This window comes from Carassius auratus, unplaced genomic scaffold (assembly GCF_003368295.1).
Source record: "Carassius auratus strain Wakin unplaced genomic scaffold, ASM336829v1 scaf_tig00027369, whole genome shotgun sequence".
Classification (NCBI taxonomy): domain Eukaryota; kingdom Metazoa; phylum Chordata; class Actinopteri; order Cypriniformes; family Cyprinidae; genus Carassius; species Carassius auratus.
Genome location: NW_020525587.1, coordinates 26606 through 49983, shown reverse-complemented (window position 1 = coordinate 49983; position 23378 = coordinate 26606). Strand labels below are relative to the sequence as shown.

Genomic DNA, 23378 nt, shown 5'->3' with positions numbered 1-23378 from the left:
ACATAACATTGTATAATCTACGATTACCTATTTTTTATAGTGTTTGACGAAAACTCAGTATCACAACTGGTAATAATTAGCAAAAATATATTTTACATTTTTAATGCAGTACTTTTATGTTGTTTTGTCACATTGGCCCTGGTGTGAACAGGCCATAACTGTTTGGTGAGGATGGGTTATTGGAATATGTCCAGAGACACAGACTGTCATGTCCCAATCATGCCTTGAAAAGAAGCATGTGCATTTTTCTTTCAGGCACGGAGTGCTGAAATTCCAGAGCTGAGCTCTGAGCCTCTCATGCGCTCTTGCAGCAGCTCCGCCAGTATGAAGGTGAAGAACGTCAAAAAGTAAGTGTGAAAAAAAAAAAACAGCCAAAGTCACAAAGGCTTATGCTTTTTTTTCATATTAGCAAAAAGTCATTCACTGACTAGCCCTCATGTTTATAATAGTTTAATATTGAACTGAATATTGGATATTGTCTTGTGATCTTTTCAGGCTCTCATTCACCAAGGGACATTTTCCAAAGTTAGCCGAATGTGCCCATTTCCACTATGAAAACGTTGACTTTGGGACAATACAGGTAAGATCTTAAGCCCTAAATAACAGTGGACTTCAGTGCATTAACTACAGAGGTGACCTCAGTGACCAGACTTGAAAAGGACAGCATTGAAAATGAGGCACATGAGAGATTAAATTCTGATGTGGATGCGTGTTTGTGCAATTAAATGTCAGGGGTCTGCAGATAACGCCAAAGTGCCACAGCTGACAGAGGGACAGTAGGGCGTCTCTAATGCAAGGCTTTGGGGGATTGAAAAATGAGGATCAACATGATTTAATATCGCTATAGCAGCACTAGCACTCTTGCAGATGACTATTTCCTCTGCTGGAGCTGGGTATCACCAACTACTTCACAATACAGTACACATCTCAATACATATGTCACAATTCAATCATGGATGCATCACTATATTATAATTGGATCTTAATTGAAACTGCATCAAAAGCGTAAGAAAAAAACTCAACGCGTCTACGAGAGAGTGTGAACCTGCAGTTTCAGTATCTCTTCACTTTTGAATGCTGAGAAAGACCAGTTTTAGATTCTCTCAATGTTGGTAATTGTGTGTGTGTGTGTGTGTGTGTGTGTATATATACTTATGTATATATATACATATGCATTCATGACATGAAGCACCATTTATTATACTTGTATTAAATTAAATATATTTAAAGTATCATATATAAATTAAGTTTCATTAGCATAAAAAAAATTCTCATTTTGAATAACAACTAATACAAATACACCAAAATGTGGCCTCATTATTAATTTTGTTATATTGCAAGAAACGTTGTGGTCTGCTTGGTTAGAGAAGGGTTTTTATGACCTGGTCTTTGTTACCCCATTCAGGGCTCTTTTGGGGTGAAAAAAATTATTAGATTTTAGTGGAACTAATGATTATCCTTGTAAAACTTGTTTGAATAATCCATTTTAATAAACAGATGTCTTTCATTGATGACGAAAAGGTAGATTCTTGGACGTGTCTTGATTTTTTAATTCTCCCAATATCTCTAGTAGTGTTGTCACAGAATCAAAATTTCAGTATCCGGTACCGATACCAGTGAAAATCCACGGTTCTCTGTACCAATTTCGGTACCATAGCAAAGCACAAAAATATGCTAATTAACAAAAAAAAAAAATCACTCAAAATAAAACCAATGCCATTCTTTATACTTATTTATACTTATACTTTATACTTATACTTACTTAACAATTGTGTTTAAAGTTTTTCTAATAGTAATATAATTATGAAAAACAGTAAACAAGTTTCACCAAAATTGAATTTGTCTTTTAATTAATGAAATTTAAATGTATTTATTGGTAAAAGGGGATTTGCTATTAAAATTAAAACATGGAAGAAATATTGTGTGATTTCTTTAAAAAAAAAGTTTTACATACACATACATTCTACTAAATAATAGTAATATTTCTATCACAATGCCTTTATGTAAAAATTTACTTTTATTTTGACACTGGTTTTACTCAAATGAAACGGTAAAATGCTTGTGAAGTGACTGAAATTACTGCAACCGTCACACGTAGTTGTAAACAAACCCGCACTTCTCTGAACATGTAGTATTCATATTTCAACCAACTTTTGTGGCTTAACATTTACAGATACTGGTCCATATGGAGATTTGATTTGATTAATTTATGCTAACTTTGACAAATTCTGTGACTGTCCATATTAAAATGTTTCATTTTCATGACTGGATTTTGAGATTCCGTCCGCGTTTTCTGCTTCGCTGAAATCACAGAGCTGTATGCGTCAAGAACCGGGTTGACCGGGTCCTCAGGTCCCTTTTTTTAAAGATGTTTCAATTCAAAAGTATTTAAACTTCTAAAATCTACTGCATTCTTTTCCATTATGTTGAGATCCATCTAGCTGCAAAAATCATGACTAAATATAAAAATTCTTAGTATTCAGTTGTGTTGAAAACAAATGATTCACAGTCTGCAATGTTATTCATATAGAAATGGGTAAAATCACTTTTTATTCAACAGTGAAACAAAGCCGGCATGTGGCTCTCGGTAAAGATGAACTTGCAAGTTAATTCGATAAGCAAATTTTCTGCAAATGCATCTGTAAAAGGCCTATCTGCAGAAGTTTGCTTTAAAGTGGGGGTTGTGTTGTGAAGCATATTACTTTTTGTGAAACACATGACTCATGAAGCATATGACTTGTGTCCCCTGAGAAACAGGGTGGGAATCACTAGGTTCGAGGAGTGTGACAGCTTAGGTCAGCGCTGTACATGGTGACTTCGGTTCTGAGGCAGTAACAGAGCTCAATGCTCTGGAAAGGATTAGAGGGCATTTACAGGATGTTATCCCTTTCAAAAACAGGTAGGCAGGGTTAGAGCTGCACGATATTGAGAAAAAATGACATTGCGATATTTTATTTTTCTGCGATATATATTGCGATATGAAATCTAATCAAAAATCTTCTTACAAACAAAAATGTGGTGAGCACAGTTACATTCTCATTTTAAATTATTTAAACATCAACACCATCGTGTCAATTTATTAATTTTATTAATATGCGTGAGGGAGAGAGAGCAAGACAGCGCTCTTGCTCTCTCTCTCTCTCTCTCTCTCTCTCTCGCACGCTCTCTCTCTCTCTGCCCTGTCAAAACTTTCACTCTATGATGGTTAAGCTGTGCAATTAATCCGCGAATCACATTCGTCAAGGGCCGGGGAGCAGCTGGCCTGTACAGTTAATGAATAACGGATCAACTACGACAACCTACATTGTGCATCCTGCGATGTGACTATCGTGGATTCATACATTGAGATATCGATGCTTAAACGTCACATCGTGCAGCCCTAGACAGGGTGCAGACGGAACCAGAATAACTGTGTTTAACTAAAACATGACAGTGCTAGACCTGATGCAATGACACAATTGTACATAATGCCCACTGTACCCAATCCTACTTTCGACATTCATCTTTTGAAGTGGTAAAAAAAACCTTTACTTATCTGTATTTCAGACTAGGTGAATAGGTTCAGCTTCTTCAGTGTCTTTTCAGAATTGCTGTTCCCTTTCACATATTTTACATTTCTCATTATAAACTGTATCAAAGCTCAGTGAAAGCCTAAAAGGATTGGTGGGAATGCTGAATAGTGCCTTGTTGTGTAGGGACAGGAGGTGGGGTGCTGTGACAATGTCGGGAAATCTCTGTGCCTCTGTGTTTGGGATTAAGGGTATAATGGAGCGCTCACAGAATGAGAAAATAGATTGGCATGGTGTTGAGGGCAAGACAATTGGGAGGGAGTGAAGCAGTGGTTTCTTCGGGGGCCTTTACACTGAATAGTAATCCTGCTTTTGGAGGAATCGCCCTGGGAAAGCCAAAATATGAGACAGCTATTTCACATTCAGATGCTGCAGCATCTATATTTCTGTATTACTGTTTATGGATTATTGTAGGTACAACATGCGTAAACCATCAAATAGATACCTCAGATTGTAGCCTGTGCTGGTGTCCAGTAGAGGGCGGCAGCTTACTGCTTTTACCTGTTTGCAGCCCATCAGCAGGGTACCATGGCGACGATGAAGAACATCAATAATTCTTTTTTCTCTGCTACATAATCATGGTTTATGCACAAAACATCTAAACCCAGAGAAGTCCTGCAGCCCTGAATGAATGAGCCTGTGGTTGTACAACAACAGCTGGCACGGGAACATCAGCCATGTTTGGTGTTTTCCTACTAGAACCCTAGATGTCATCCTTCTGCTGGTGATTTATGAATGGTTTGTAATTACAGGCAGATCACTTGACTGATACTCCCAAAAGAGCAGCAGAATGACTGAGTTTCTCTGCATGTTGTCCATACCAGTTATCAGTGATTTTTATATGTATTTTAGGGACGTGCATCTCCATAATGAGGCCTATGAGATGCACATCTTGATGCATAGCCAACAATACGATACATTAAAGATACATATGATGCAGCTACCGATGCCATGAGTCACCCCATTACGATTAGATTCAATTCAACACAAATGCGATTCAGTGCAATATGATGCGATGGAAATAGCTTATATTTGATTTACCCATTACAATAGTCCCTTTACAGTTACTGCTATCATAAAATACATTTATATGTAGGTTTAGAATTCTACAAAAGACACATTTAATGTCCAAGGAAAAATATTTTAGCAAAATTTATATTTTACTCAGAACTATTGTGCTGCTATTCCATTGCACTCCGTCTGTTTAGTTCGCATGTGCGCAGCAGTGCTCATTAACTCAGGTAATCCTCGCCCACTCCTGACAGCAAAATGGATATATTTGCATTACTTTTTATCATTTACAGATGAATATATGATATACATATGAAATTCAGTTATGCACTGAAGAAAACACATCTCAAATGCATTAAACAGCACAAATTTATTTGCTATGAAATTATTTATTTGAAATGGTGGATCAATTATGAAGGGCTACTTAAGAATAAGCGTGCACAAATTAGTGAGATTGTGTGAATAAAATTTTCGTTTATGGAGCCGCTTTAGAATGCAGTTTTTGGTAGGTTGTTTCAAACCCCGCTTTTCTTAGTGTCTTTCATGAAACAGACCTCGGGTCTCCGTAGTGTTGTGATTTGTCAGATTCCGACAGCAACAGCGGTGATGAGAGCTAGAACGCACTTGAGAAACAGTTTAGAGAGGAAAAATCAATCTATATATAAAATATTGGACACAGATATTTGGTCATAAATAAATTATATATAAATCTGTTTTTATTGTTGCAAATGTACTGGTGTGAATCAGTGAATCTTCCTATCATTAATGTACTTTATGTATATGTGTGTAGAGATATATATATATATATATATATATATATGGTCGCGCCAGTGCTACGATCGCTACTCATTAGGATAATGGATTGCGAACAGCTTGTTTTCTCCCAGCTGTCAAATTATCTGCCAAAACGCCGAATTGCATATGTTGTTAATTTTTTTTAATGATTTTCAGGGAGATGTGACTAGATCCATGTTGGACGAAGGCTACAAATTATTTTTGGAACAATTTACGTTTGATTATCAAGGTAACGTTATGTATAATAAGCCAGCTGCAATGATAATGATTTTAGAATTAATTTACTTTTATGGATTATTTTCAAATCGGTTTAATAAAATCTTACTTCTTGTTAACTATATGTGTGTGTTTGGACACACTTCAGACTCAAATATTATTGCAGGGAAAGTGGTAATTAAGGCCATAGGTTAAGAAAGCGTGAAGAACCACATGAGCTTGAGGTAAATACAAACAGGATTTAGTTTAATTATTCATTTTTATTTTTTTTTATCACAAAATGGTTTCCAATGTAGCCTGTTAGTAATCCCACAGTCCATAACATCAGTAACTGTGTAATTTAGTAAGGAAGAATTAAAACAAAATAGGATGAGTTTCAGTTTTTAATTTATTTATGTAGCAATGGTCATCTTAACCTCTGTGCAGTGTTCAGGGTATTTCAGGACCCCAAATAAAATAAAATAAAAAACACACAAAAAAAACGAAGTGTTCCCTTCTTCTAAATGACATGACACTTAATAACTTTACCAAAACAGAAATTGGGATGTCTGATTGTATATTAGTGTAATAAAATCACTCAATGTTCATATAGTGCTTTTGTTTAAAATTGTAATTCTAAATGTTTTCCAGTAAATGGCAGAAATCTACCAGGCAGATTTTTCATGTATGAAAGCAAGAAATGTAGATTTACTTTAAAATTAACTACATATTTATTTTGTATAAGCATTTCATATAAACATGTAATACTTTTCACAAAAATTTAACACAATTTAAACAAATTCCATATCACCTGTATAGTAAAAACATTGAAAGAAGTGATGTTACAATTCATGATTGTCTAGATATCGGTGTTTTTAATTTCACATCTTAAAGCACATTTTTTTATCATTTCAAATATCAGTATTCAACATTTTGGGATTAAAACATCAAAACATTATGCATTTGTAATTGCAGGTTAAATGCATTTATTTCTTAAATTAAAAAGTGTGTGTAAACATCTGTCGGGGTCTCTAGAGAGCGATGTGTAGAGGATTGAAACTTGAGCCAGAGGTTCTTCACCGCTATGAGGAGACCTGACGTTAACGTTCTTCCATCTGGTCTCATCATTCACCCTGATGCTCCACACCTTGGTGCAGATGGCAAAGTGGTGGACCCAAATGAAGAACCTCTCTGTGGCCTGGTAGAGGTTAAGTGCCCTGATGTGAAAGAAAGCAGAGAGGCATCCCACATTGTGTTTGTTGGGGGCCATGCAAAACTGAGAAAGAAACACACAATTGGCATTCCCTGGTCAGCTGATGGTTACTGGCTTAGCTAACCTGGTGTGATCTTGTGACAAGTACAAGAGGTGACTTCCATGTGGAGAGGGTGTGGAAAGAGATCACGGCTAACGTTGATGAATTCTACTTTGGCACATACATATTTTTTGCTAGGAAGAAAATAGGCAAGAAAAATGTACCAACAAATGATGTTCCTGTTTTATAGTAAATGTAGTTCTATAGTGTTCTATTAAAAGAAAAAGCAGTTACCCCAATAATTCATGCTTCAGTTAATTACATTTTATTGTTATTAATGTCATATTGTTGCAACATACCTACCCCAAACTGGAAAGATATGTCAGGAGTTTGTGTTTTCTGATGTGTTCAGAATCTGAAACGATATTGCAGATCATAAGTATAGTTAGATTTTTATTCAAATTTTATGACTTTAATTTTTCCACTAAAACCTAAGCATTAAATTCAGGAAAAAAAAGCACACTAAGAAGTATGTGAAATATTATATGTATAATGTTGGTTAAAACCCTGGCTGAGAAGGTAACAAAAGCTTTGAAGATAGAAACTTACTAGAAGATAGCAAAATTCTTATCACAAACCAGGCAAGTTACTAGCAGGTGAAGAGAAGCATGGTGTCACTAGCAGGTGAGGAGGAGAGTGATGTTATTAGCAGGTGTGTAGATGCTGCTGATGTCATTAGCAGGTGTTTTTTCCAGCTCTTTTTTCCCCCATGCCTCAGCAAAAGCACCTAATTAAAGTAAAACAAACAACAATACATGTATTATTTTGTGTTAAACACTTAACATTTTAATAAAAAACAACTTATTAATTTGAAAAGTTACTATCACATTTATGCAATATACCAGTTGCTTAAAACATCAATTCAAAGTTAAATAACCTACAAACCATTATAAAATAATTTGAATTCTGCTTGTACAACAGGTGTTTGTTCAACTGCTCTTATTTCCTACATTGGTGTGGATTTTATTGATGACTTGAATTGTCTTTGTTAATTTTGTGAAACTTAAGCCAGAAAGAGAGCAGTATAAAAGGGTGATGGCAAAAGTATAAAAACACTGCTTCACTAACCTGCTCGACTGTTAGCATAACTGCTACCATGTGCTACATTAAATGTATAACATTACATCTAACAATACAAATAAAACATACTATATTTTATTAATGTCTATAGTTGCTGATAAGCTTTTAATATAAGTTATTGTTTTAGTTAACACATTACACTCACCTGGAACAGGACGGCTGTCGTAATCTACCTCCTGTACCATCTTGACATTTACTGCTCTGCAACACAAACATCCCGTTTTGACGCGTGATTTAACGTCTCTGCAACTTTTCCAAGCAAACCTGGAAGTCACAGCTCGTGGTGCGAGATCTTTACATAGACAGTAAAAGGATCTTTACGACCGGACTCCGGTTAGACACAGACCTCATCCTCCGTGTACTAAAGTCCTACCTTTCCTCACAGTAAAGATCGCCCCATCCTCTCTCCGTATAGCCCAATTTCAACGCTTTTTTAAAATTTTCGTCTGTGGGAAAACTATGAAATGATAAATAAGGCTGTATTTTATTTGAATTTGAACACAAAGGCACACTACACATCTGATTACTTCTGGTCTCCGCCATTTTTCGGCAAGCGAATGAACGCTAGCGCTTTCACCGGAAAATAAGTTACCCTACTTCCGGTTTGCCTACGTCACGGTGTGAAATAGGCCTATACTATACCATTCAAAAGCTTGTTGTAAATAATATAAATGTAACAAATAAAGATAACTTTAACAAATGTAACAAACAATGCTGTTCTTTCAATTTATCCCCCCTAAAAACACTGAAAAATATTCTCAGCTCTTTTCAATATTAATAATAATAATAATGATAATAATAATAACAATAAATGTTTTTTTTTTTTTTTTTTGTAGAAAATCTGATTGTTAAAAGGATTTCTGAAGGATTGTGTGACTGGAGTAATGATGCAAAAAGTTCAAGCTGTTTGAAAGTTAGCTTTGATTGTTCCTAATAAACTGTTTAACTGCTCCCCCAAGTGGATATTAAATTATGTTGTGGGATAATTAAATATATTCATATTTACGGACATAAAATAATATAGATTTATTTTGTCTTCACATTCTTTCCTGTAACTCTTCCCTCTCAGTGACACACATCTGACTGAAAGGCTTATTATGCAGCTCATTATGCAGGCATTTGTCTTCTCAGGTGTAAATCACAATGATATTCATGATAGTTGACGCCTACTCGCATATGACTTTTACCAACAAAAGTGTCTAATGAGAGACTAAATAAATTTTAATCAATATATTGTTTTCTGTGAGTAAGTAAACAAGATGATTTTCACGTAATTTAGAAAGATAAAATTCTAAGCTGTAAGCTCCAGTTCTCAAACGTCCTGGGACCCAATATTCTGTATGTGTTTTATGGCCTTATTCAAGTGATTTTAACATTTTTAGTTTTTCACTAACCACACATAAAAAAAAATTCTCTAAATTACAATCATGTACATACATGATGCTCACATATTATTATAGCCCAGTCCAAATTTCAGGGCATGACAAAACTTCTCCAGGCCCCATAAATACCCTTAGACTCCAGAGGGTTAATATCCCATATGTAATTACATGCTCATTTCCCCAATTTTTGCATTGACCTTTGCCCTCATCTAACTGATCACTTTAAGTTGATCTTTAGACATTTTAAAATGTAATCTTTAGCAAATATCAAAACAAATATCCTTTTTTTCATGTTACGATGTTGTGCTGTGCCCCACTGCTAAAGGTTAAGCAATAATTGCTGCATTGCCCACATGGCATTTTGTCTGTAGCATCACTCATTGATTTTATTACTGTTTCATTGCTGTACATTGCCTCTTACTGCTTATGTTGCTTGACATTATACGGATGTGGTTTAAAGCTCTGGACGTGACTTTGCATTTGACATCTTAATTGTGTTGTTGGATACGGTGGCCAATTGTCTGTTGGTTTATGTTATCACACAATGGAAGGTTTGTCTTCTGGTTCCTTTCGTTGCCATTGCTCAGCACTGTACCGCATTGTGTGGTAACTGGCACCATGCCCTCACCACAGCCAGTTGAAGACAAAAGCACTAATTAGATTCCAATACAGATATGTCTTAAATTCACCTGTTGCTGTTCTGAGACTGGTACCAGAGGAAATACTTTCCATAGTAAACAGTCCCTGCTGGTGAATGAGTAAAGGCAGTGGTCGTGGTTTTAGTGTGCCACTGTCCCTTCCCCCATTTTCTGCTCCAGGCTCATATAGCTACTCGGTATACTCTCTGGATATATGACCCCCCAACCCAGAGCTTTCATTGGGTCGGTCCTCTGCCAGAGAATGTGCTCAATGCCCAGCATTCACCGTGGTCCATCATGCCTTTCTTTATAATGTATGCTTGGTTGTCTCAAAAGAGCTAAACCTGCTGCATTTTTAGAATATAAAATAGTCTTGGTTAGACTCTAACCAAGAAGTATTTTGTATGCTGCATGGATTTGGAAATCCTTTTACTTACTTGGTCACTTAATATTGTTGTTTAAAATAACTAACTAAATATTAATTTAATATGTGCTAAATTACCAAATTTTCAAATGAACAGTTTTTTTTATATGCTGTACTGCCTTAATTCTCTTCTAGCATTTAAAATAATTGATTGTACGGATTATGATTGTAATGAAAGAGTTTAAGTTTTTTTTTTATTCGCTGAGTATCAGTTCATTTTTGTGAAGCGCTCCTGTTTTTTATTTTATAAAAGCACAATGTTTTGTTGATATTGTGAGTGCACACAAATAAAAGTAGACCCTTTACAGTTAGAAATTATGTATTAATCTTACCTTTATGAGCAAAAATGATGCTGTATTCAATGTTAAGACTCTTTTAAATCTATAGATTGTATTTTAGGCAAGGCGTGATGATTTAAGGCTAAATTGATCAAACAAAGGCTCACTGTCTGCCGCTCACCACTTGGTCCTTAAAAAAAAAAAAAAAAAACTAGCTTATTTTTCCTTCAATGAAAAATTATGATACTGATTTAATTTGAATGGTAACAACTTAACTGTTTCTTATTATTCTATTCTAAATGAATTGAAACAATGTAAAAATTTGATGTGAAAAATGACACATTGATAAAAAAGACGATTTATAAGCATAGTTGAAAATGACATCCGTTTTGTTATAAAAGTAACTCATTTCTACCTCTTTCCAGTCACAGAGCACTTTATTTCGAAAGTTATTTAAGTGAGATTACATCTGTAACTGAGTCCAGATTGGGGGAATTGTATTGGTTAATAATTTATTTTATTATGCAAATATAATCTTTTCCTCAAACATCGGTATCGGTTGGTCACACGTACAAAAAATTGGAAATCAGAATCAGCCAAGAAAATTACAATCGTTGCATCTCTAAGTAAAATACATTATCGGTCCAGATTTTAATATTGTGCATCCCAACTTAGGGCTAAAATTATCTTCTGCTGAAAGAAACCTGGTCATACTACCTTTTCAAGAAATCCAACTAACTAGTTAACTAGCTCAGCCTATTACAGGTCTTCCAGCAAGTGAACCTGCTAAGACCTGGTAAAGGCCAGTTTTGACTAGCTAGACCATATGTCAAACCAGCTACCATCAGAAGCTGTTTTTTTCTGCAGATGCAAAACACTTTTTTTTTTTTTCACTCTCATCCTCTTACATTTTTTACCAAGATATGATAAATCAGTCTTGTGTGCTTCTCAGTCCTATACTATTTGCAGCTCTGTCTCAGGCTGTATTAATTACTTTCTACAGCCTGGCTATTATTTTTTACCCTCTGTTTCTATCTAGCAATCTATCTTCACATCTCTTAATTTATTTTTATATATCATTTATATTGCCTGTGGAGAAAGTCAAATGCTCTTACCCCTCAGCTGGTGCACGACACATTTATTCCTGAGCTGTTAGGCAGCATGGAGCAGAGATACAGCCTCTGACCCACAGGTCATACAGGCCAGTATGGCTGCTGTCACTGTTCAGCCATCACATTCACCTGAATGCATTCTCGTGCCCTCGATGTAAATCTGAAGTGGAGTCATGCAGCATAACAGCAAGTCTAGAACATGACACACTTTATCAAATCAGCTAGTTTAATAAAGAGTGGGTGATAGTTGTTTTTGCAACTAAGATCTCTGGAATGAACTGAAATAAAATAAAGCCACTTTCTCCTCCCCTTTCTTGCCCCTTTATTAATTTCTCTGTCTCACACTGTCTCTGCTTGATTCCCATTCCCACCACAGACCATGAAAGCTTGGATCCTCTTCCTGCTTTGGGCTGGTCAGCTGTTTATTTTTAGGGCAATATTGATGTGTTGATCAGCACCATCTGATGCTTGATGGGAAAGTTACAGGAAATAGCATCTGCTTTGTTAACATTGCTATTCTGATTTATGAGGCAGAGGAAGTAATTTGGTTTAATTCTGCCTCCTAGATGATGAAGTATCTAAATTTTGTATTGCAGCATAAAACTAATCTTTTCCAGGAGTTCATTTCCACACATGAACACTCCACCAGTTCAGTTCTTCGTTGTTTAATGCACGGCTGTCTTTCCAATTCCTTTGGTGTCTGATATTTGCAGGCTCTCTCTTACAAAATAATTTCTTGTTTTACTTCTTTGAACAGACATTTATGCATGTTGGCACATCTTAGAATACCCTGTTTAATGGTAAATTGATTAGTTGCCAGATTGTGAGTGCATACAGATCTTTCATTAGTGCCCTGTGAAATGTAATCCACAGGTTAATCAACCATTTTAAGTGAGAAACTAAAGCTCTAGGAGCATATATGTTGAAAACACAGGCATCTGTGCATCAGTATATCACTACCCATGAGATGCAAATGGAAATTTACCAACCATTCATTGCACACCATCTCTGTACAGTATTGTAAGTTACCCAAATAATAATTTTTAAAAAATTTTAAGTGTATCAAATTAAAGACTGCAATACATACACTACTGTTTTTGAAGGCCCTTTTATTAATCAAGGTTACATTTATTTGATCAAAAATACAGTAATAACAGTAATATAGTGAAATGTTACTATTTGAAATAACCACTTTATATTAATATATTTGAACATATTTTATTTGTGTTTTGGCAAAGCTCAATTTTCAACATCACTGCAGTCTTTAATGTCACATGACCCTTCAGAAATAATAAAAAAAAATATGTTAATTTGGTGATTAAGTAACATTTATTATTAGACATGTTGATAACAGTTGTGCAGCTTAATATTTTTGTTGGAAGGTGATGCATTTTTTTCAGGCTTCTTTGATGAATGGAAAGCTTAAATTAACAATAATTGTTTAAATTGAGGTGAACTTATGGAGTTAAACAGTTTGGAGTGAAGTGAACAGATCCATTGCTTATTGTGTAGGGAGCAGTAAATACTGTATAAAGACCCTGTGAAGCTGAAAGCAGATTGTGACATTTAATGTTTGGCAAGCTCTTGGCTATGAGAACTTGCATTACATTTTGATGTAAGCTGTGCTTTTTATTTATATTTGTAACTTTTTTGCAGGACAGTTGCCAAGTCAGCGATTTGGATGCATAAATCCCAGAGTCGCGCACAGCCGAGACATGATGTCCTATGTGGTCTCCCCCCCCCCCCATCAGAACATCTCAGACCACAGTGTGCATGTGTATCTATCGGTGTGTTCATGCGTGGCCACATAAATCATGTCTGTCAGTTGACCCAAGTATTCTTGTTAATGACAAAATGTCTCAGCTGGTATTGTGGGGTAGAGATATCAGGAGGAAATGACATGTGAAATAGACCTTGGAGGAGGGGAACTTGACTGCCCTGCCAATCTCCCTCTGTCCCCGCCCCATGCCCTCTACAAATAAACAATGGTGATTCAGGAATCAAAACGCTCTTACAAATGACCGCACTCTTAGAAACTGGCCATTTACTGAAGAACTTCTCTGTTGAGCATCAGGCTACCCCATTCACTCGCTGCAGTCTCTTAACCTTCATTTCAGCATTGCTTAAACGGGGTCCTATTATGCTCTATTACAGAGTCTTGATTTTGTTTTGGGGGTGTACTAGAACAGGCTCTCATACTAGGTTTTTTGAAAAACACTTACATTTTCACATTTTTACGTTATTACAAAACCTCTCAACCCAGTCTGGCATGAACGGCTGGAATAGTTCCTGCATCAAATAAAGGCAACCAGGTCTCTTCCCATTCGTCTGTATTTGTTATATCACAAATCCCAGAAGATATGCATGTAGTCCAAAAAAGTATGTAGTCAGTCGTTCGTTGTAGTTTTTGAAAAGTGATTTCTGTTAAATAAAATATCTTCTTTTGAATTGGACTTTGAGCTTTGTAACTTTACAGATCTTTTTATGCTCAAACAGCAACATTACAGACTAACTAAAGTTGGAAAAGTGAAAAAGCATAATAGGACCCCTTTAAGCAGCTTTAAACAGCTTCATGCAATCTCTTTCTATCTGTGGAAATGCTGGCCATGCAGGCTGCTTACTTGGGATGCAACGATAGCATTTTTTCAGAACCGATCTGACACCAAAAGAGTATCAGCCAATTCCGATCCCAGCACAGTTTTTTTTTTTTTAAATCAATGTAGAATTTCTATACTTCTGTAGGTTGATGCTCCGCATAAAAAGGGCAGCGATATTGCTGTGTAGTGTATTATATATGTGCAATATTTTATAGAGCCTTTCCTATAAAATAGGAAGTTTTAAAGTCTCATTTATTGTGCGCTCTTGAAGAAAGTTTCATGGTTTTCACTGTAGTTACCGAATGCAACACGCAGTTTGAATCCTGAATGGAGGATGACAGACAGATGCAGCGGGGAGAAGAGTTTACACCAGCTTGACTTAAATATTCTATCTTCACTTCATATTAAACTATGGAACTTTTTCAGAACATCTGAAACATTTTGGTGCTTTATAATGTTTTTGTGCCTTTTGTGGGACTTAAAGGGGGGGTGAAATGCTATTTCATGCATACTGAGTTTTTTACACTGTTAAAGAGTTGGATTCCCATGCTAAACATGGACAAAGTTTAAAAAATTAAGTTGTATGTTTGAAGGAGTATTTTGTTCCCAAAATACTCCTTCCGGTTTGTCACAAGTTTCGGAAAGTTTTTTTTGAGTATGGCTCTGTGTGACATTAGATGGAGCGGAATTTCCTTATATGGGTCCTGAGGGCCCGTATAGCACAGCACTGAGAGCACAACAGACTTTACTGATCAGAGCGAGAGCGTCGCAAAATGTCACAAAAGAAGTGTGTTTTTGGTTGCCAGGGCAAGACAACCCTGCACAGATTACCAAAAAAAAAAGAGCATTAAGGGACCAGTGGATGGAGTTTATTTTTACAGAGCATCAACGGAGTTGTGCAAGTGTTTTTGTATGTTCCCTGCATTTCTAAGATGCTTGTTTTACAAACAGATTTGACGACAGATTTGCGTATAGTTTATTTCTTAAGGATGATGCAATCCCAACGAAAAAGGGTCACGATCATGTGTTGGAACCGCAGGCGGTAAGTAAAACTGCTTAAAATATCTCTGCCTCCTTGTTAGTGCGTCCCCTCCCATGCCGGAGACACCGGTTTGAGCCCCGCTCGGAGCGAGTCGTTGCTGCTGCTCTCGTTCAGTTTCAACCTCTGGATCTGATTCTGGATCATAAATAAACGGCTGAATCTGACTGTAAGCCATGGTTTGTTTTGGATGATGGTTTTTCCCTCACGATAATGATGCAGTACTACTCTATATATACTGAAGATTAACAGGATATTGAGTGAAAACAAGCATTTCACCCCCCCCCCCCCCCTTAACAATAACACAGAATAGTATACGCACTATATTGGATTTGGATCGGTCTCATCTGACTGATACCCGATCTGACAGAAAATGGCAGTATCGGAGCTGATACCGATACTGAGTATCGGATTGATGCATCCCTACTGCATACAAACATTATACATGTTTGGCAAAGCCTCACGCTGCTGTACCTGTGTCCCACCATGTACTGTTCTGACAGCTTCTGCTCTTGTACCGCTGTGGACCTCATTTACAGAAACCATGCTGTAAGAGCTTATAAGCTGCTGAGTTGGCTCTGTTATAGATCTGTGCAGTATAATGCATTTTTGGTGTGCAAGCACTTTTTTTTATGTCTGAGGGCTGAGCTGACAAACTAGCCTAAATCAAAAATGCTGCAGGACTGTTCCAGAAAGATTTTAATGCTTTTTAATAGACATTAAGTTTTTTAGTTCCAGGTGTTCTTTGGAAAATAGCTTTTATTTGATGCTTCGCTTGTATGTTTTAAAAGTTAGCGATGGAGTTCATTTAGGTATGTCCGAAACACAAATTAGGCTACACTGAACTCCATGTAATACCTTAAATGGGATGAATTTAAAGTAACTGATAGTTTTATTGTTGAAAATGCTTAACAGCAAAAGCACAGCTTATTAATTAAAGCTTCAATGCTCAAACTATCAAAACCTTGATTCTACTTTAAAGGTTTGATGTCAGAATTTTTTTTTTTTTTTTATCATGGTCTCCACTGAAAATCTTAAGCAGCGAAAAAAGACAAATCGGCATATTAGAATGATTTCTGAAGAGTCATGTGACACTGAAGACTGGAGTAATGCAGCTGAAAAATTAAGCTTTACCATGTCAGGTCATCCAACATCTGACTAGATTCTTTAGATTAGTGTGCCCCATGCACATGAATGAGGTTTGACTGGATTTTTTATTAGATTTAATGTTTGTAGTAATTTTATAAGGATATTTATAGTTCTAGTTTTTTACCCTCTTCCATGTGCTTGAATGTTATCCACTTCAATTTCCTGTCCACTTTAAATCCTGTCAGATCTACTTTACTCAGTTATGTCAGCCTCTGAGGCATTGCTGTATCTGGGTCCCTCCTCTGCAATGAAACAATGGCACACTCCACAATTGCTCTGTTGGCACCTGCACTTAGAAACACAAACACTGTAGTCCATTAAAAATACCACTCATTTCACACCCCATGGGTTGGAGAGCGTGGGAAGACCATTTTATACGCACAGACTAGCTCTTACCTCCACATCCAAAGCCATCCATTTTTTCCAACATGGTAATGTTTTGTTTGTATCATTATTCTATAATGTGAAGTGTTCTTATCTGGCTACAGAATATGGTACAGTTTCCTGACCAGTTTCAAAGACTCATTCACCTCAGTCACCTCCCTTTTCCTTGAGTGTCCTCTCAAAGCGTGATTTGTAGAATGATATAAAGTATTTGCCCTGGCAAAGCTGGCACGAAGCCCAGCCACTGTTCAGGCAAATCTGAATGAACTAGGTCACTATTGGATTATAATTTTATATGTGCATAGTTGTTCAGAGAGAGAGTCTTGTTTTTAATGTATCCAGTGGATGATGCAGTGTCCTGCTCCAAGGTTCATGTTGCCCCTTTGGCCTCCAGAATCTGTTTGTGAATCAGATGTGTTTCTTAGCATCAAGTGAATGTCTAACAAAAGACCTTGTAGAATAACTGATATATTCAGATTCTGCAAATACATCTGTAAAATTAATAAAAGCTTTTATTGCACAAAACGAACACTTATGCATTATAACAGAAGGCAATTTTGAGGTCTAATACGAATTTGAAATGTATTGAGGGTGGAAAATTAGTTACAAAAATGGTGCTTTGATGTTGGCTGATGACTCTTTCAAGGGGATGAATTGAGAGATGTTAGGAACACAGTGTGTATCTTTGTAATCCTGAAAATGTTGTACTGTACAAGGTTCTTTTGAGCTTTGCTGAAATTCAAAGATGCAGAACCTGTTTTTGTGGCCCCGTCAGAGAGGCTTTTACCATGAAATAGCAGAATTCTGGATATTATATTAGATTAATAATGATTGAATGTTGATTATAATAATAATAATTCTTAACCATTATGTGCTGTTGTAGATGTTGATGTTAAAATAAATACTGTAGAATACATCAAACCGATGCCTCCTTTACTGACTAATCCTGTCCCATCCGTAATTCATTCCTCTCGGTTTTAGGAATGTGTATTTTCCAAATTCACTCTGGACTTGTTATTGAACTGGATGCTTGAGGGTGTTAAATCTTTCTCCTGGAATGTGTCCACCCTTAAGAATGCTCTATTGCAGCTAATCCAGACACATAAATGAGTAACTGAATAATTATATGACTTGGCGTTTCTTTATTCAGTGAGAACACAGTTCTGTTCCTTTTAAAGGTCATTGTTGTGTAACTTTGCCGATTTTTCTCAGGAGAGTGATTCATTTATTGACTTACATCATATGTGTTTGTAATCTTGCTGGAACACACTTTGTTATCCTAGCAAATGGCACGTAATGTATCATAGATTTAAGCCAAGGCATTTTAAAGTCCCCGAGGTCTCGTATTTGTTTTGGTCTGCGTGACCTCTTCCACCTCCATGAAATCATCTAAACACAATTGATACCAGCCAGCCTCCCTCCCCAAACTCGTCAAACAAACTGAGGGAGCCATGTGTTTCTGAGCGAGTAGGACTCCAGGGAAGGATTTCTCATTTCTGCAGGACGAATAGCAGGACTTTTGGATTCCTCTTGTGTTCTTTGTGGTTGGCTGCCGCATTTCACAACACTCCTGGAAAATCTTTTTAATCACCCTCAGATGTGCTGTGATGGCACAAGTGATGTCATTTGGAGTGGCCCATTGCTTTCCTCTGTCCCCTGGACTGATTTACAGCTAAAAATGTTACATGTATCTATGTATTTGTTTGTGTTTTCTTGTACTTCTGTCACAGTCACTGCCTTAGGCCATGTCTTATCTTCAGTACCCATGAGATCACATGGGGCAGAGATTTGGGCACTATCTGTCACTATTAGACCTTGAATTAGAAGTCGGTTTAAACCTTCAGAACTGACTAATCAGTAAATACATTTACATAAACTATTTGATTTCTGTCAGACTAAAGCTCTTAAAAAAAAAAAAAAAATTGTGAACACTTTAGTTCAATATAGGTTGGCTTTGTCCAGCATGTATACATTGTAATCATGAAACAACTGGCCCACTCTAGCTTGATTATAAATGAACATTTAGACACATTGAATCGTTTGTCTGACGTACCAGGTGAGTAGTTGGTTGGTGGTAAGTAAACGCTATATAATAAGGCATGTCCAACAGAAACAGAGTGGGCACATTTGTTATGGATATGAACATGAAGTGCAGCCTTACAATCAGTCAGCTGACACATTCAGCATATACAACAACTTTTTGTTTTTCAAAATTACCATCATTCTCACAAACAAGCAATTAAATGATGCATAATAACATGAACATTGCTCACAGGAGTCTGACAATAATTGTTTAATGTATTGTTTATGTGGTAAATTTTGGCAAGTTTGGCAAAATCAATGGAATTAAAATGGAACGTATTTAGAAATACAAATTCCAACATACTGAAATCTCATCCAAGAAGTTGCAATTTTAAATTCATTCTCTTTAACCACTATTAAAATATTAAAGGCATAGTTCACCCGATAATGAAAGTTAACTACAACTCGTGTCTAAACCTGCTGTAATTTTTGTTCATGCAATGAATGTCAGTTGGTTCCAAAGTTTTGGACCACATCTGCTTTCATTTTATGTACAAAAGCACTAGAAACATTAAATATTATCATTTTTTGTGTTGCGCAGAAGAAAGTCTTATAGGTTTAGAATGACATGAGTGTGAGTAAATTTTCTTTTTTGGATGAACTATCCCTTTAATAAGCAGCATTAAACTGATCAGCCCCACTAACTGAATAGTCAGTTGTTGAACCGGTTGACCATCCTGACCTGACCTTATTGTCTTCATCAATGAACATGATAATTAGGTCATTATAAATGGCTCTGAACAGAACACACCCCCTGCCAAAGTATGAGGCATATGGAGTCTCTTTGTTTCATCTCTTTGTCTTTTGTGCTACTACAATTGTGTGATTATTAGACAATACAGCCCTGCTGCCTTGAGCACCCTTTGTCGTTCATTAAGAATTCTCCAGACCTTCTCACTGCTGCACTAACATTTTTCTCTGTCACTTCTGTTCCTATCGCTCTGGACTGCGCTGGTCCCCAAAGGATCGGGATGAAGAGTGAAGGGCACATGCTGGAGAACCGCTCTGTGTTCCTACAAGGACAATCCCCTCTTCACAGCTCTCCCTACTGTTTTTTTTGGCTCGCCAGCCCTGTGCTTTGTCCCAGGGACTGTACCATTGAAAGCTAGTTAAGGGGGGAGGTGCTGGGGGTTGGGAGCGGTGGGAGACCAATAGAGTCTGGAGAAAACGAGAGACTGTAGTAAAAGCACACCACAACAGATGCAAAGGGAGAAGAGCTTTTTTCATCATCCTTTTTTCTTCTATGTGTTTTCCAAACCACTCTTGGCCACCAAACTAAGCATGCAATGAGTGTGCTCGGATATTGAGGAATTGCAAATAACACGGAGTGAGAAGGACCAAAACATCTCATCAAAACTTTTAAAAACCAAACTACAATGAAATCTCGGGAAACTGTAATTTTGCAAAAAACCGTCCAGCCAGTGCTCCACTCTGTGTAAGAGTTTGCAGGAATGCACCAAAGGAGAAACCTCAGTCCTCGTGCTTCACAACAACTCAGAAGGGACGGCGCACCAGAGGGGGTGGGAAACTCAACTGACATCTGTGTTCTGCTGAGTGAATTTGTGCCGGACAAAACAACGGGTGTTTCTCTCACACATGCTTGACTGATGGACGTTGAAGGTGGGAATCCTTGAATGTTTAGGCTTCTGAATTAAGCTTCGAGTGTGCAGCCGGAATCTCGGGGTGAACAAAAGATGCTGCGTTAATCAGACGGGATGTTGTACCTCTGTAAGTTGTCTTTGCCCCTCTTGCTGACTGCTTGTTTTAATTTCCCACCATTTTCTTTTTCCTTTTGATCATACCTTCACTTTAATCTCTCTTTGTTTACACTTAAAGCGCTTTGAGTGCCTAGAAAAGCGCTATATAAATGTAAGGAATTATTAAAGGCTGCAGATATGCTTTTAGGAGATACCTAATGTTTTCAAGTATTACTAGTATAGGGCCGTTGACTTTATGCTTTGTTCTTCAGATCAGTGCTGCGTAACCATGCACTATGGAGATTTACACCCCTAATGGATTTCTGTAACAGCTCTTGCAATGAGCTCCATGCCTCCTGAGCACCCAGAGTGCTTTAATATCTTTCATGCCTGTCAGTGCTTGAAAATGATTAGCTGAAGAATCCCGCTAAATCTAGATGCTTTCCATAAGGGCTCCACCAAACAATGGAGTTTGAACGTTCTGTACCGCCAAGGATCACTGATAACTGCTGCAAATGATTTTGTCTACGTCCCATTGGACTTCATTTTTAAAACCCTTTGTGGTCACTGCTAAAGTAAGTTTCCCTAACTATTTTGGTCTGGAAGCCCATCTGAGTTGATTTTCCTGGCACTGCTGGCGGGGATACCTCTCTTTCTCTCAGCACTGGCAGGCTGTTGTTATTGCTTTTAACTGGGTCATTATTTCTCACGTTACCCAGTGTTTTCCAATGAGCTGCATTGGCTCACCGGACCTTACTGAAGCCCACAGCTTTCAAACTTCACGTACACCTGGTTGTGCTTCTCTCTAACCTCTTCCCACTCTTCTCAAATAGACCTCGCTGGTGAGAGTTCTGTTTCTTTGCTCGCGTCAGAGTGTCAGTGTTAGATTTCACTTTTCACTTGTAGGGATGTGGAATGAACAGAAATCTTCGACCATGGCTCAGCCGGGCCTTCATGTGGTATTGTTAAGACATCTAAAGTTTCACTCGCACACTCACTGAGACAGATATTTAATACTTCACAGCTCTCTGTAACCCTGCCTTATTTAAGGGCATAATCCTCTTGCTCTAAAGAGTGAAGTGCCACTAAGCTTTCACTCATCGTAACAGGAATACAACCTAGCGGCTGCTTTCTGAACTCAAGTATAATTAACACTGCCGCACAGTTATATTAGTGAGATGGGACTGCAGATTTCAGTATTCACATAATCTTTTTCTTATTTAAAGAAACATTTAGTACTATTTACATGGATTGGATCATTTAGGCATAAAATGGAGACTGTTCATAGACAACTTTTCTGGTCAAAATGACTGTATAGTGTTGCATTGAACCAATAAAAACGATGGCGCTAACATACTGCAAGTATACAGGTGTGTATGAGTGCAAATCATTTTGTAATTTAATCAGAAATGTATGTGACCACATTTGTAATGTAAATGAGTCCTGAACAACAGCATAGAACATTACATGCAATCATTCCACAAAACCAAGGGTTTAATATCTCAACCTTTTCACTGACGCTGCCTTGCCTGAAAACTTGTGATTAGATCACCTGAAAAGGATGATAATATCAGTTGTAAACAAATACAATGTGGTTAGAGAGAGTTGTCACTTTTTGTTCTTCCACTCTCATATTTATTGCTGCCTGTGTAAACCTCATTCTCTCAAGCTGTTTAACTGGATGGATGGAGATATAGAAACACTCTATTGATCTTGAGGGAAATTTTGTGTAAATGATTAAATTATTTCAGTGGATCCACCTGGATGCAAACTTTTATACGCTCTATCAAGATTTACAGCTCAGTGCTTTTTCTACCGACTCGAGTCCAAGTAGCTGCTGCTCTTATAAAAAAAAAAAAAAAAACGGAAATATTGACTGTTCTGTTACTCTTTTAATGCAGTTTTCAATGTAAGTCTAGTATAGAAGATTTCTGCATGATAATGTGTGTTTTATTGTGGGTTACTAGCTGCGCTTGACCGAGATGTAGTCAACGTTTGTCTTTGGCGAGGCAAAGTTTTTTTTTGTTTTTTTTTTATGTTTGTGTGTCTCTCGCTGAGGTCATCACCCATCTCACAGTATGAACAAACTCAAATGAGTAACAGAAATTAGTCACTCACACAACACATAACAGTGGAGACATTCACACACACACACACACACACACACGCGTGCTTACACAGAGTCATTGTGTGAACAGCCTGAGATGATGTAATGGGTAATATCTGAGTTAATATATGCTGAGCATGGTAAGAGGATGTTTTATATGAATGATATAAGTTAGTCATAGTACTTTATTGATGTTGATGATGGTAATATTAATAAGAGTTGTTATTATTTGTATATATAATGCAATATACTATAATATTAAATATTGATGAATATTCCATGTGATGTTTCAATTAATATGAAGCCTTAGAAATTATTATCCTCTAAAAGCTAGGATGGACTGAAGAAATTTAATCAGAATATCAGTGACTGCTTTTCATGCATGGTTCAGTCTGTGCGTCGTCTGTCATTGGATTCACTTTCTGTGCTTCAGTATTTATTATTCATAATATGTGGGCAATATGCTCCATCTGGTGACAAATCATTTAACACCTCTTCTAACCCGAGGAATCATCTTTTGCACCTG

The 23378-nt window shown here is 36.9% G+C and overlaps 1 protein-coding gene across 1 annotated transcript in view; it reads left to right on the top strand.

Moving 5' to 3' along the window:
* Positions 1 to 23378, top strand: part of LOC113079214 (rho GTPase-activating protein 32-like) — a gene marked incomplete at its 3' end in the record, with an annotated part of 58905 nt that overhangs the window by 9226 nt on the left and 26301 nt on the right. The window contains 2 exon segments of the mRNA XM_026251432.1: positions 256 to 347; positions 496 to 580. Coding sequence (XP_026107217.1) covers positions 256 to 347; positions 496 to 580 — 177 coding nt within the window.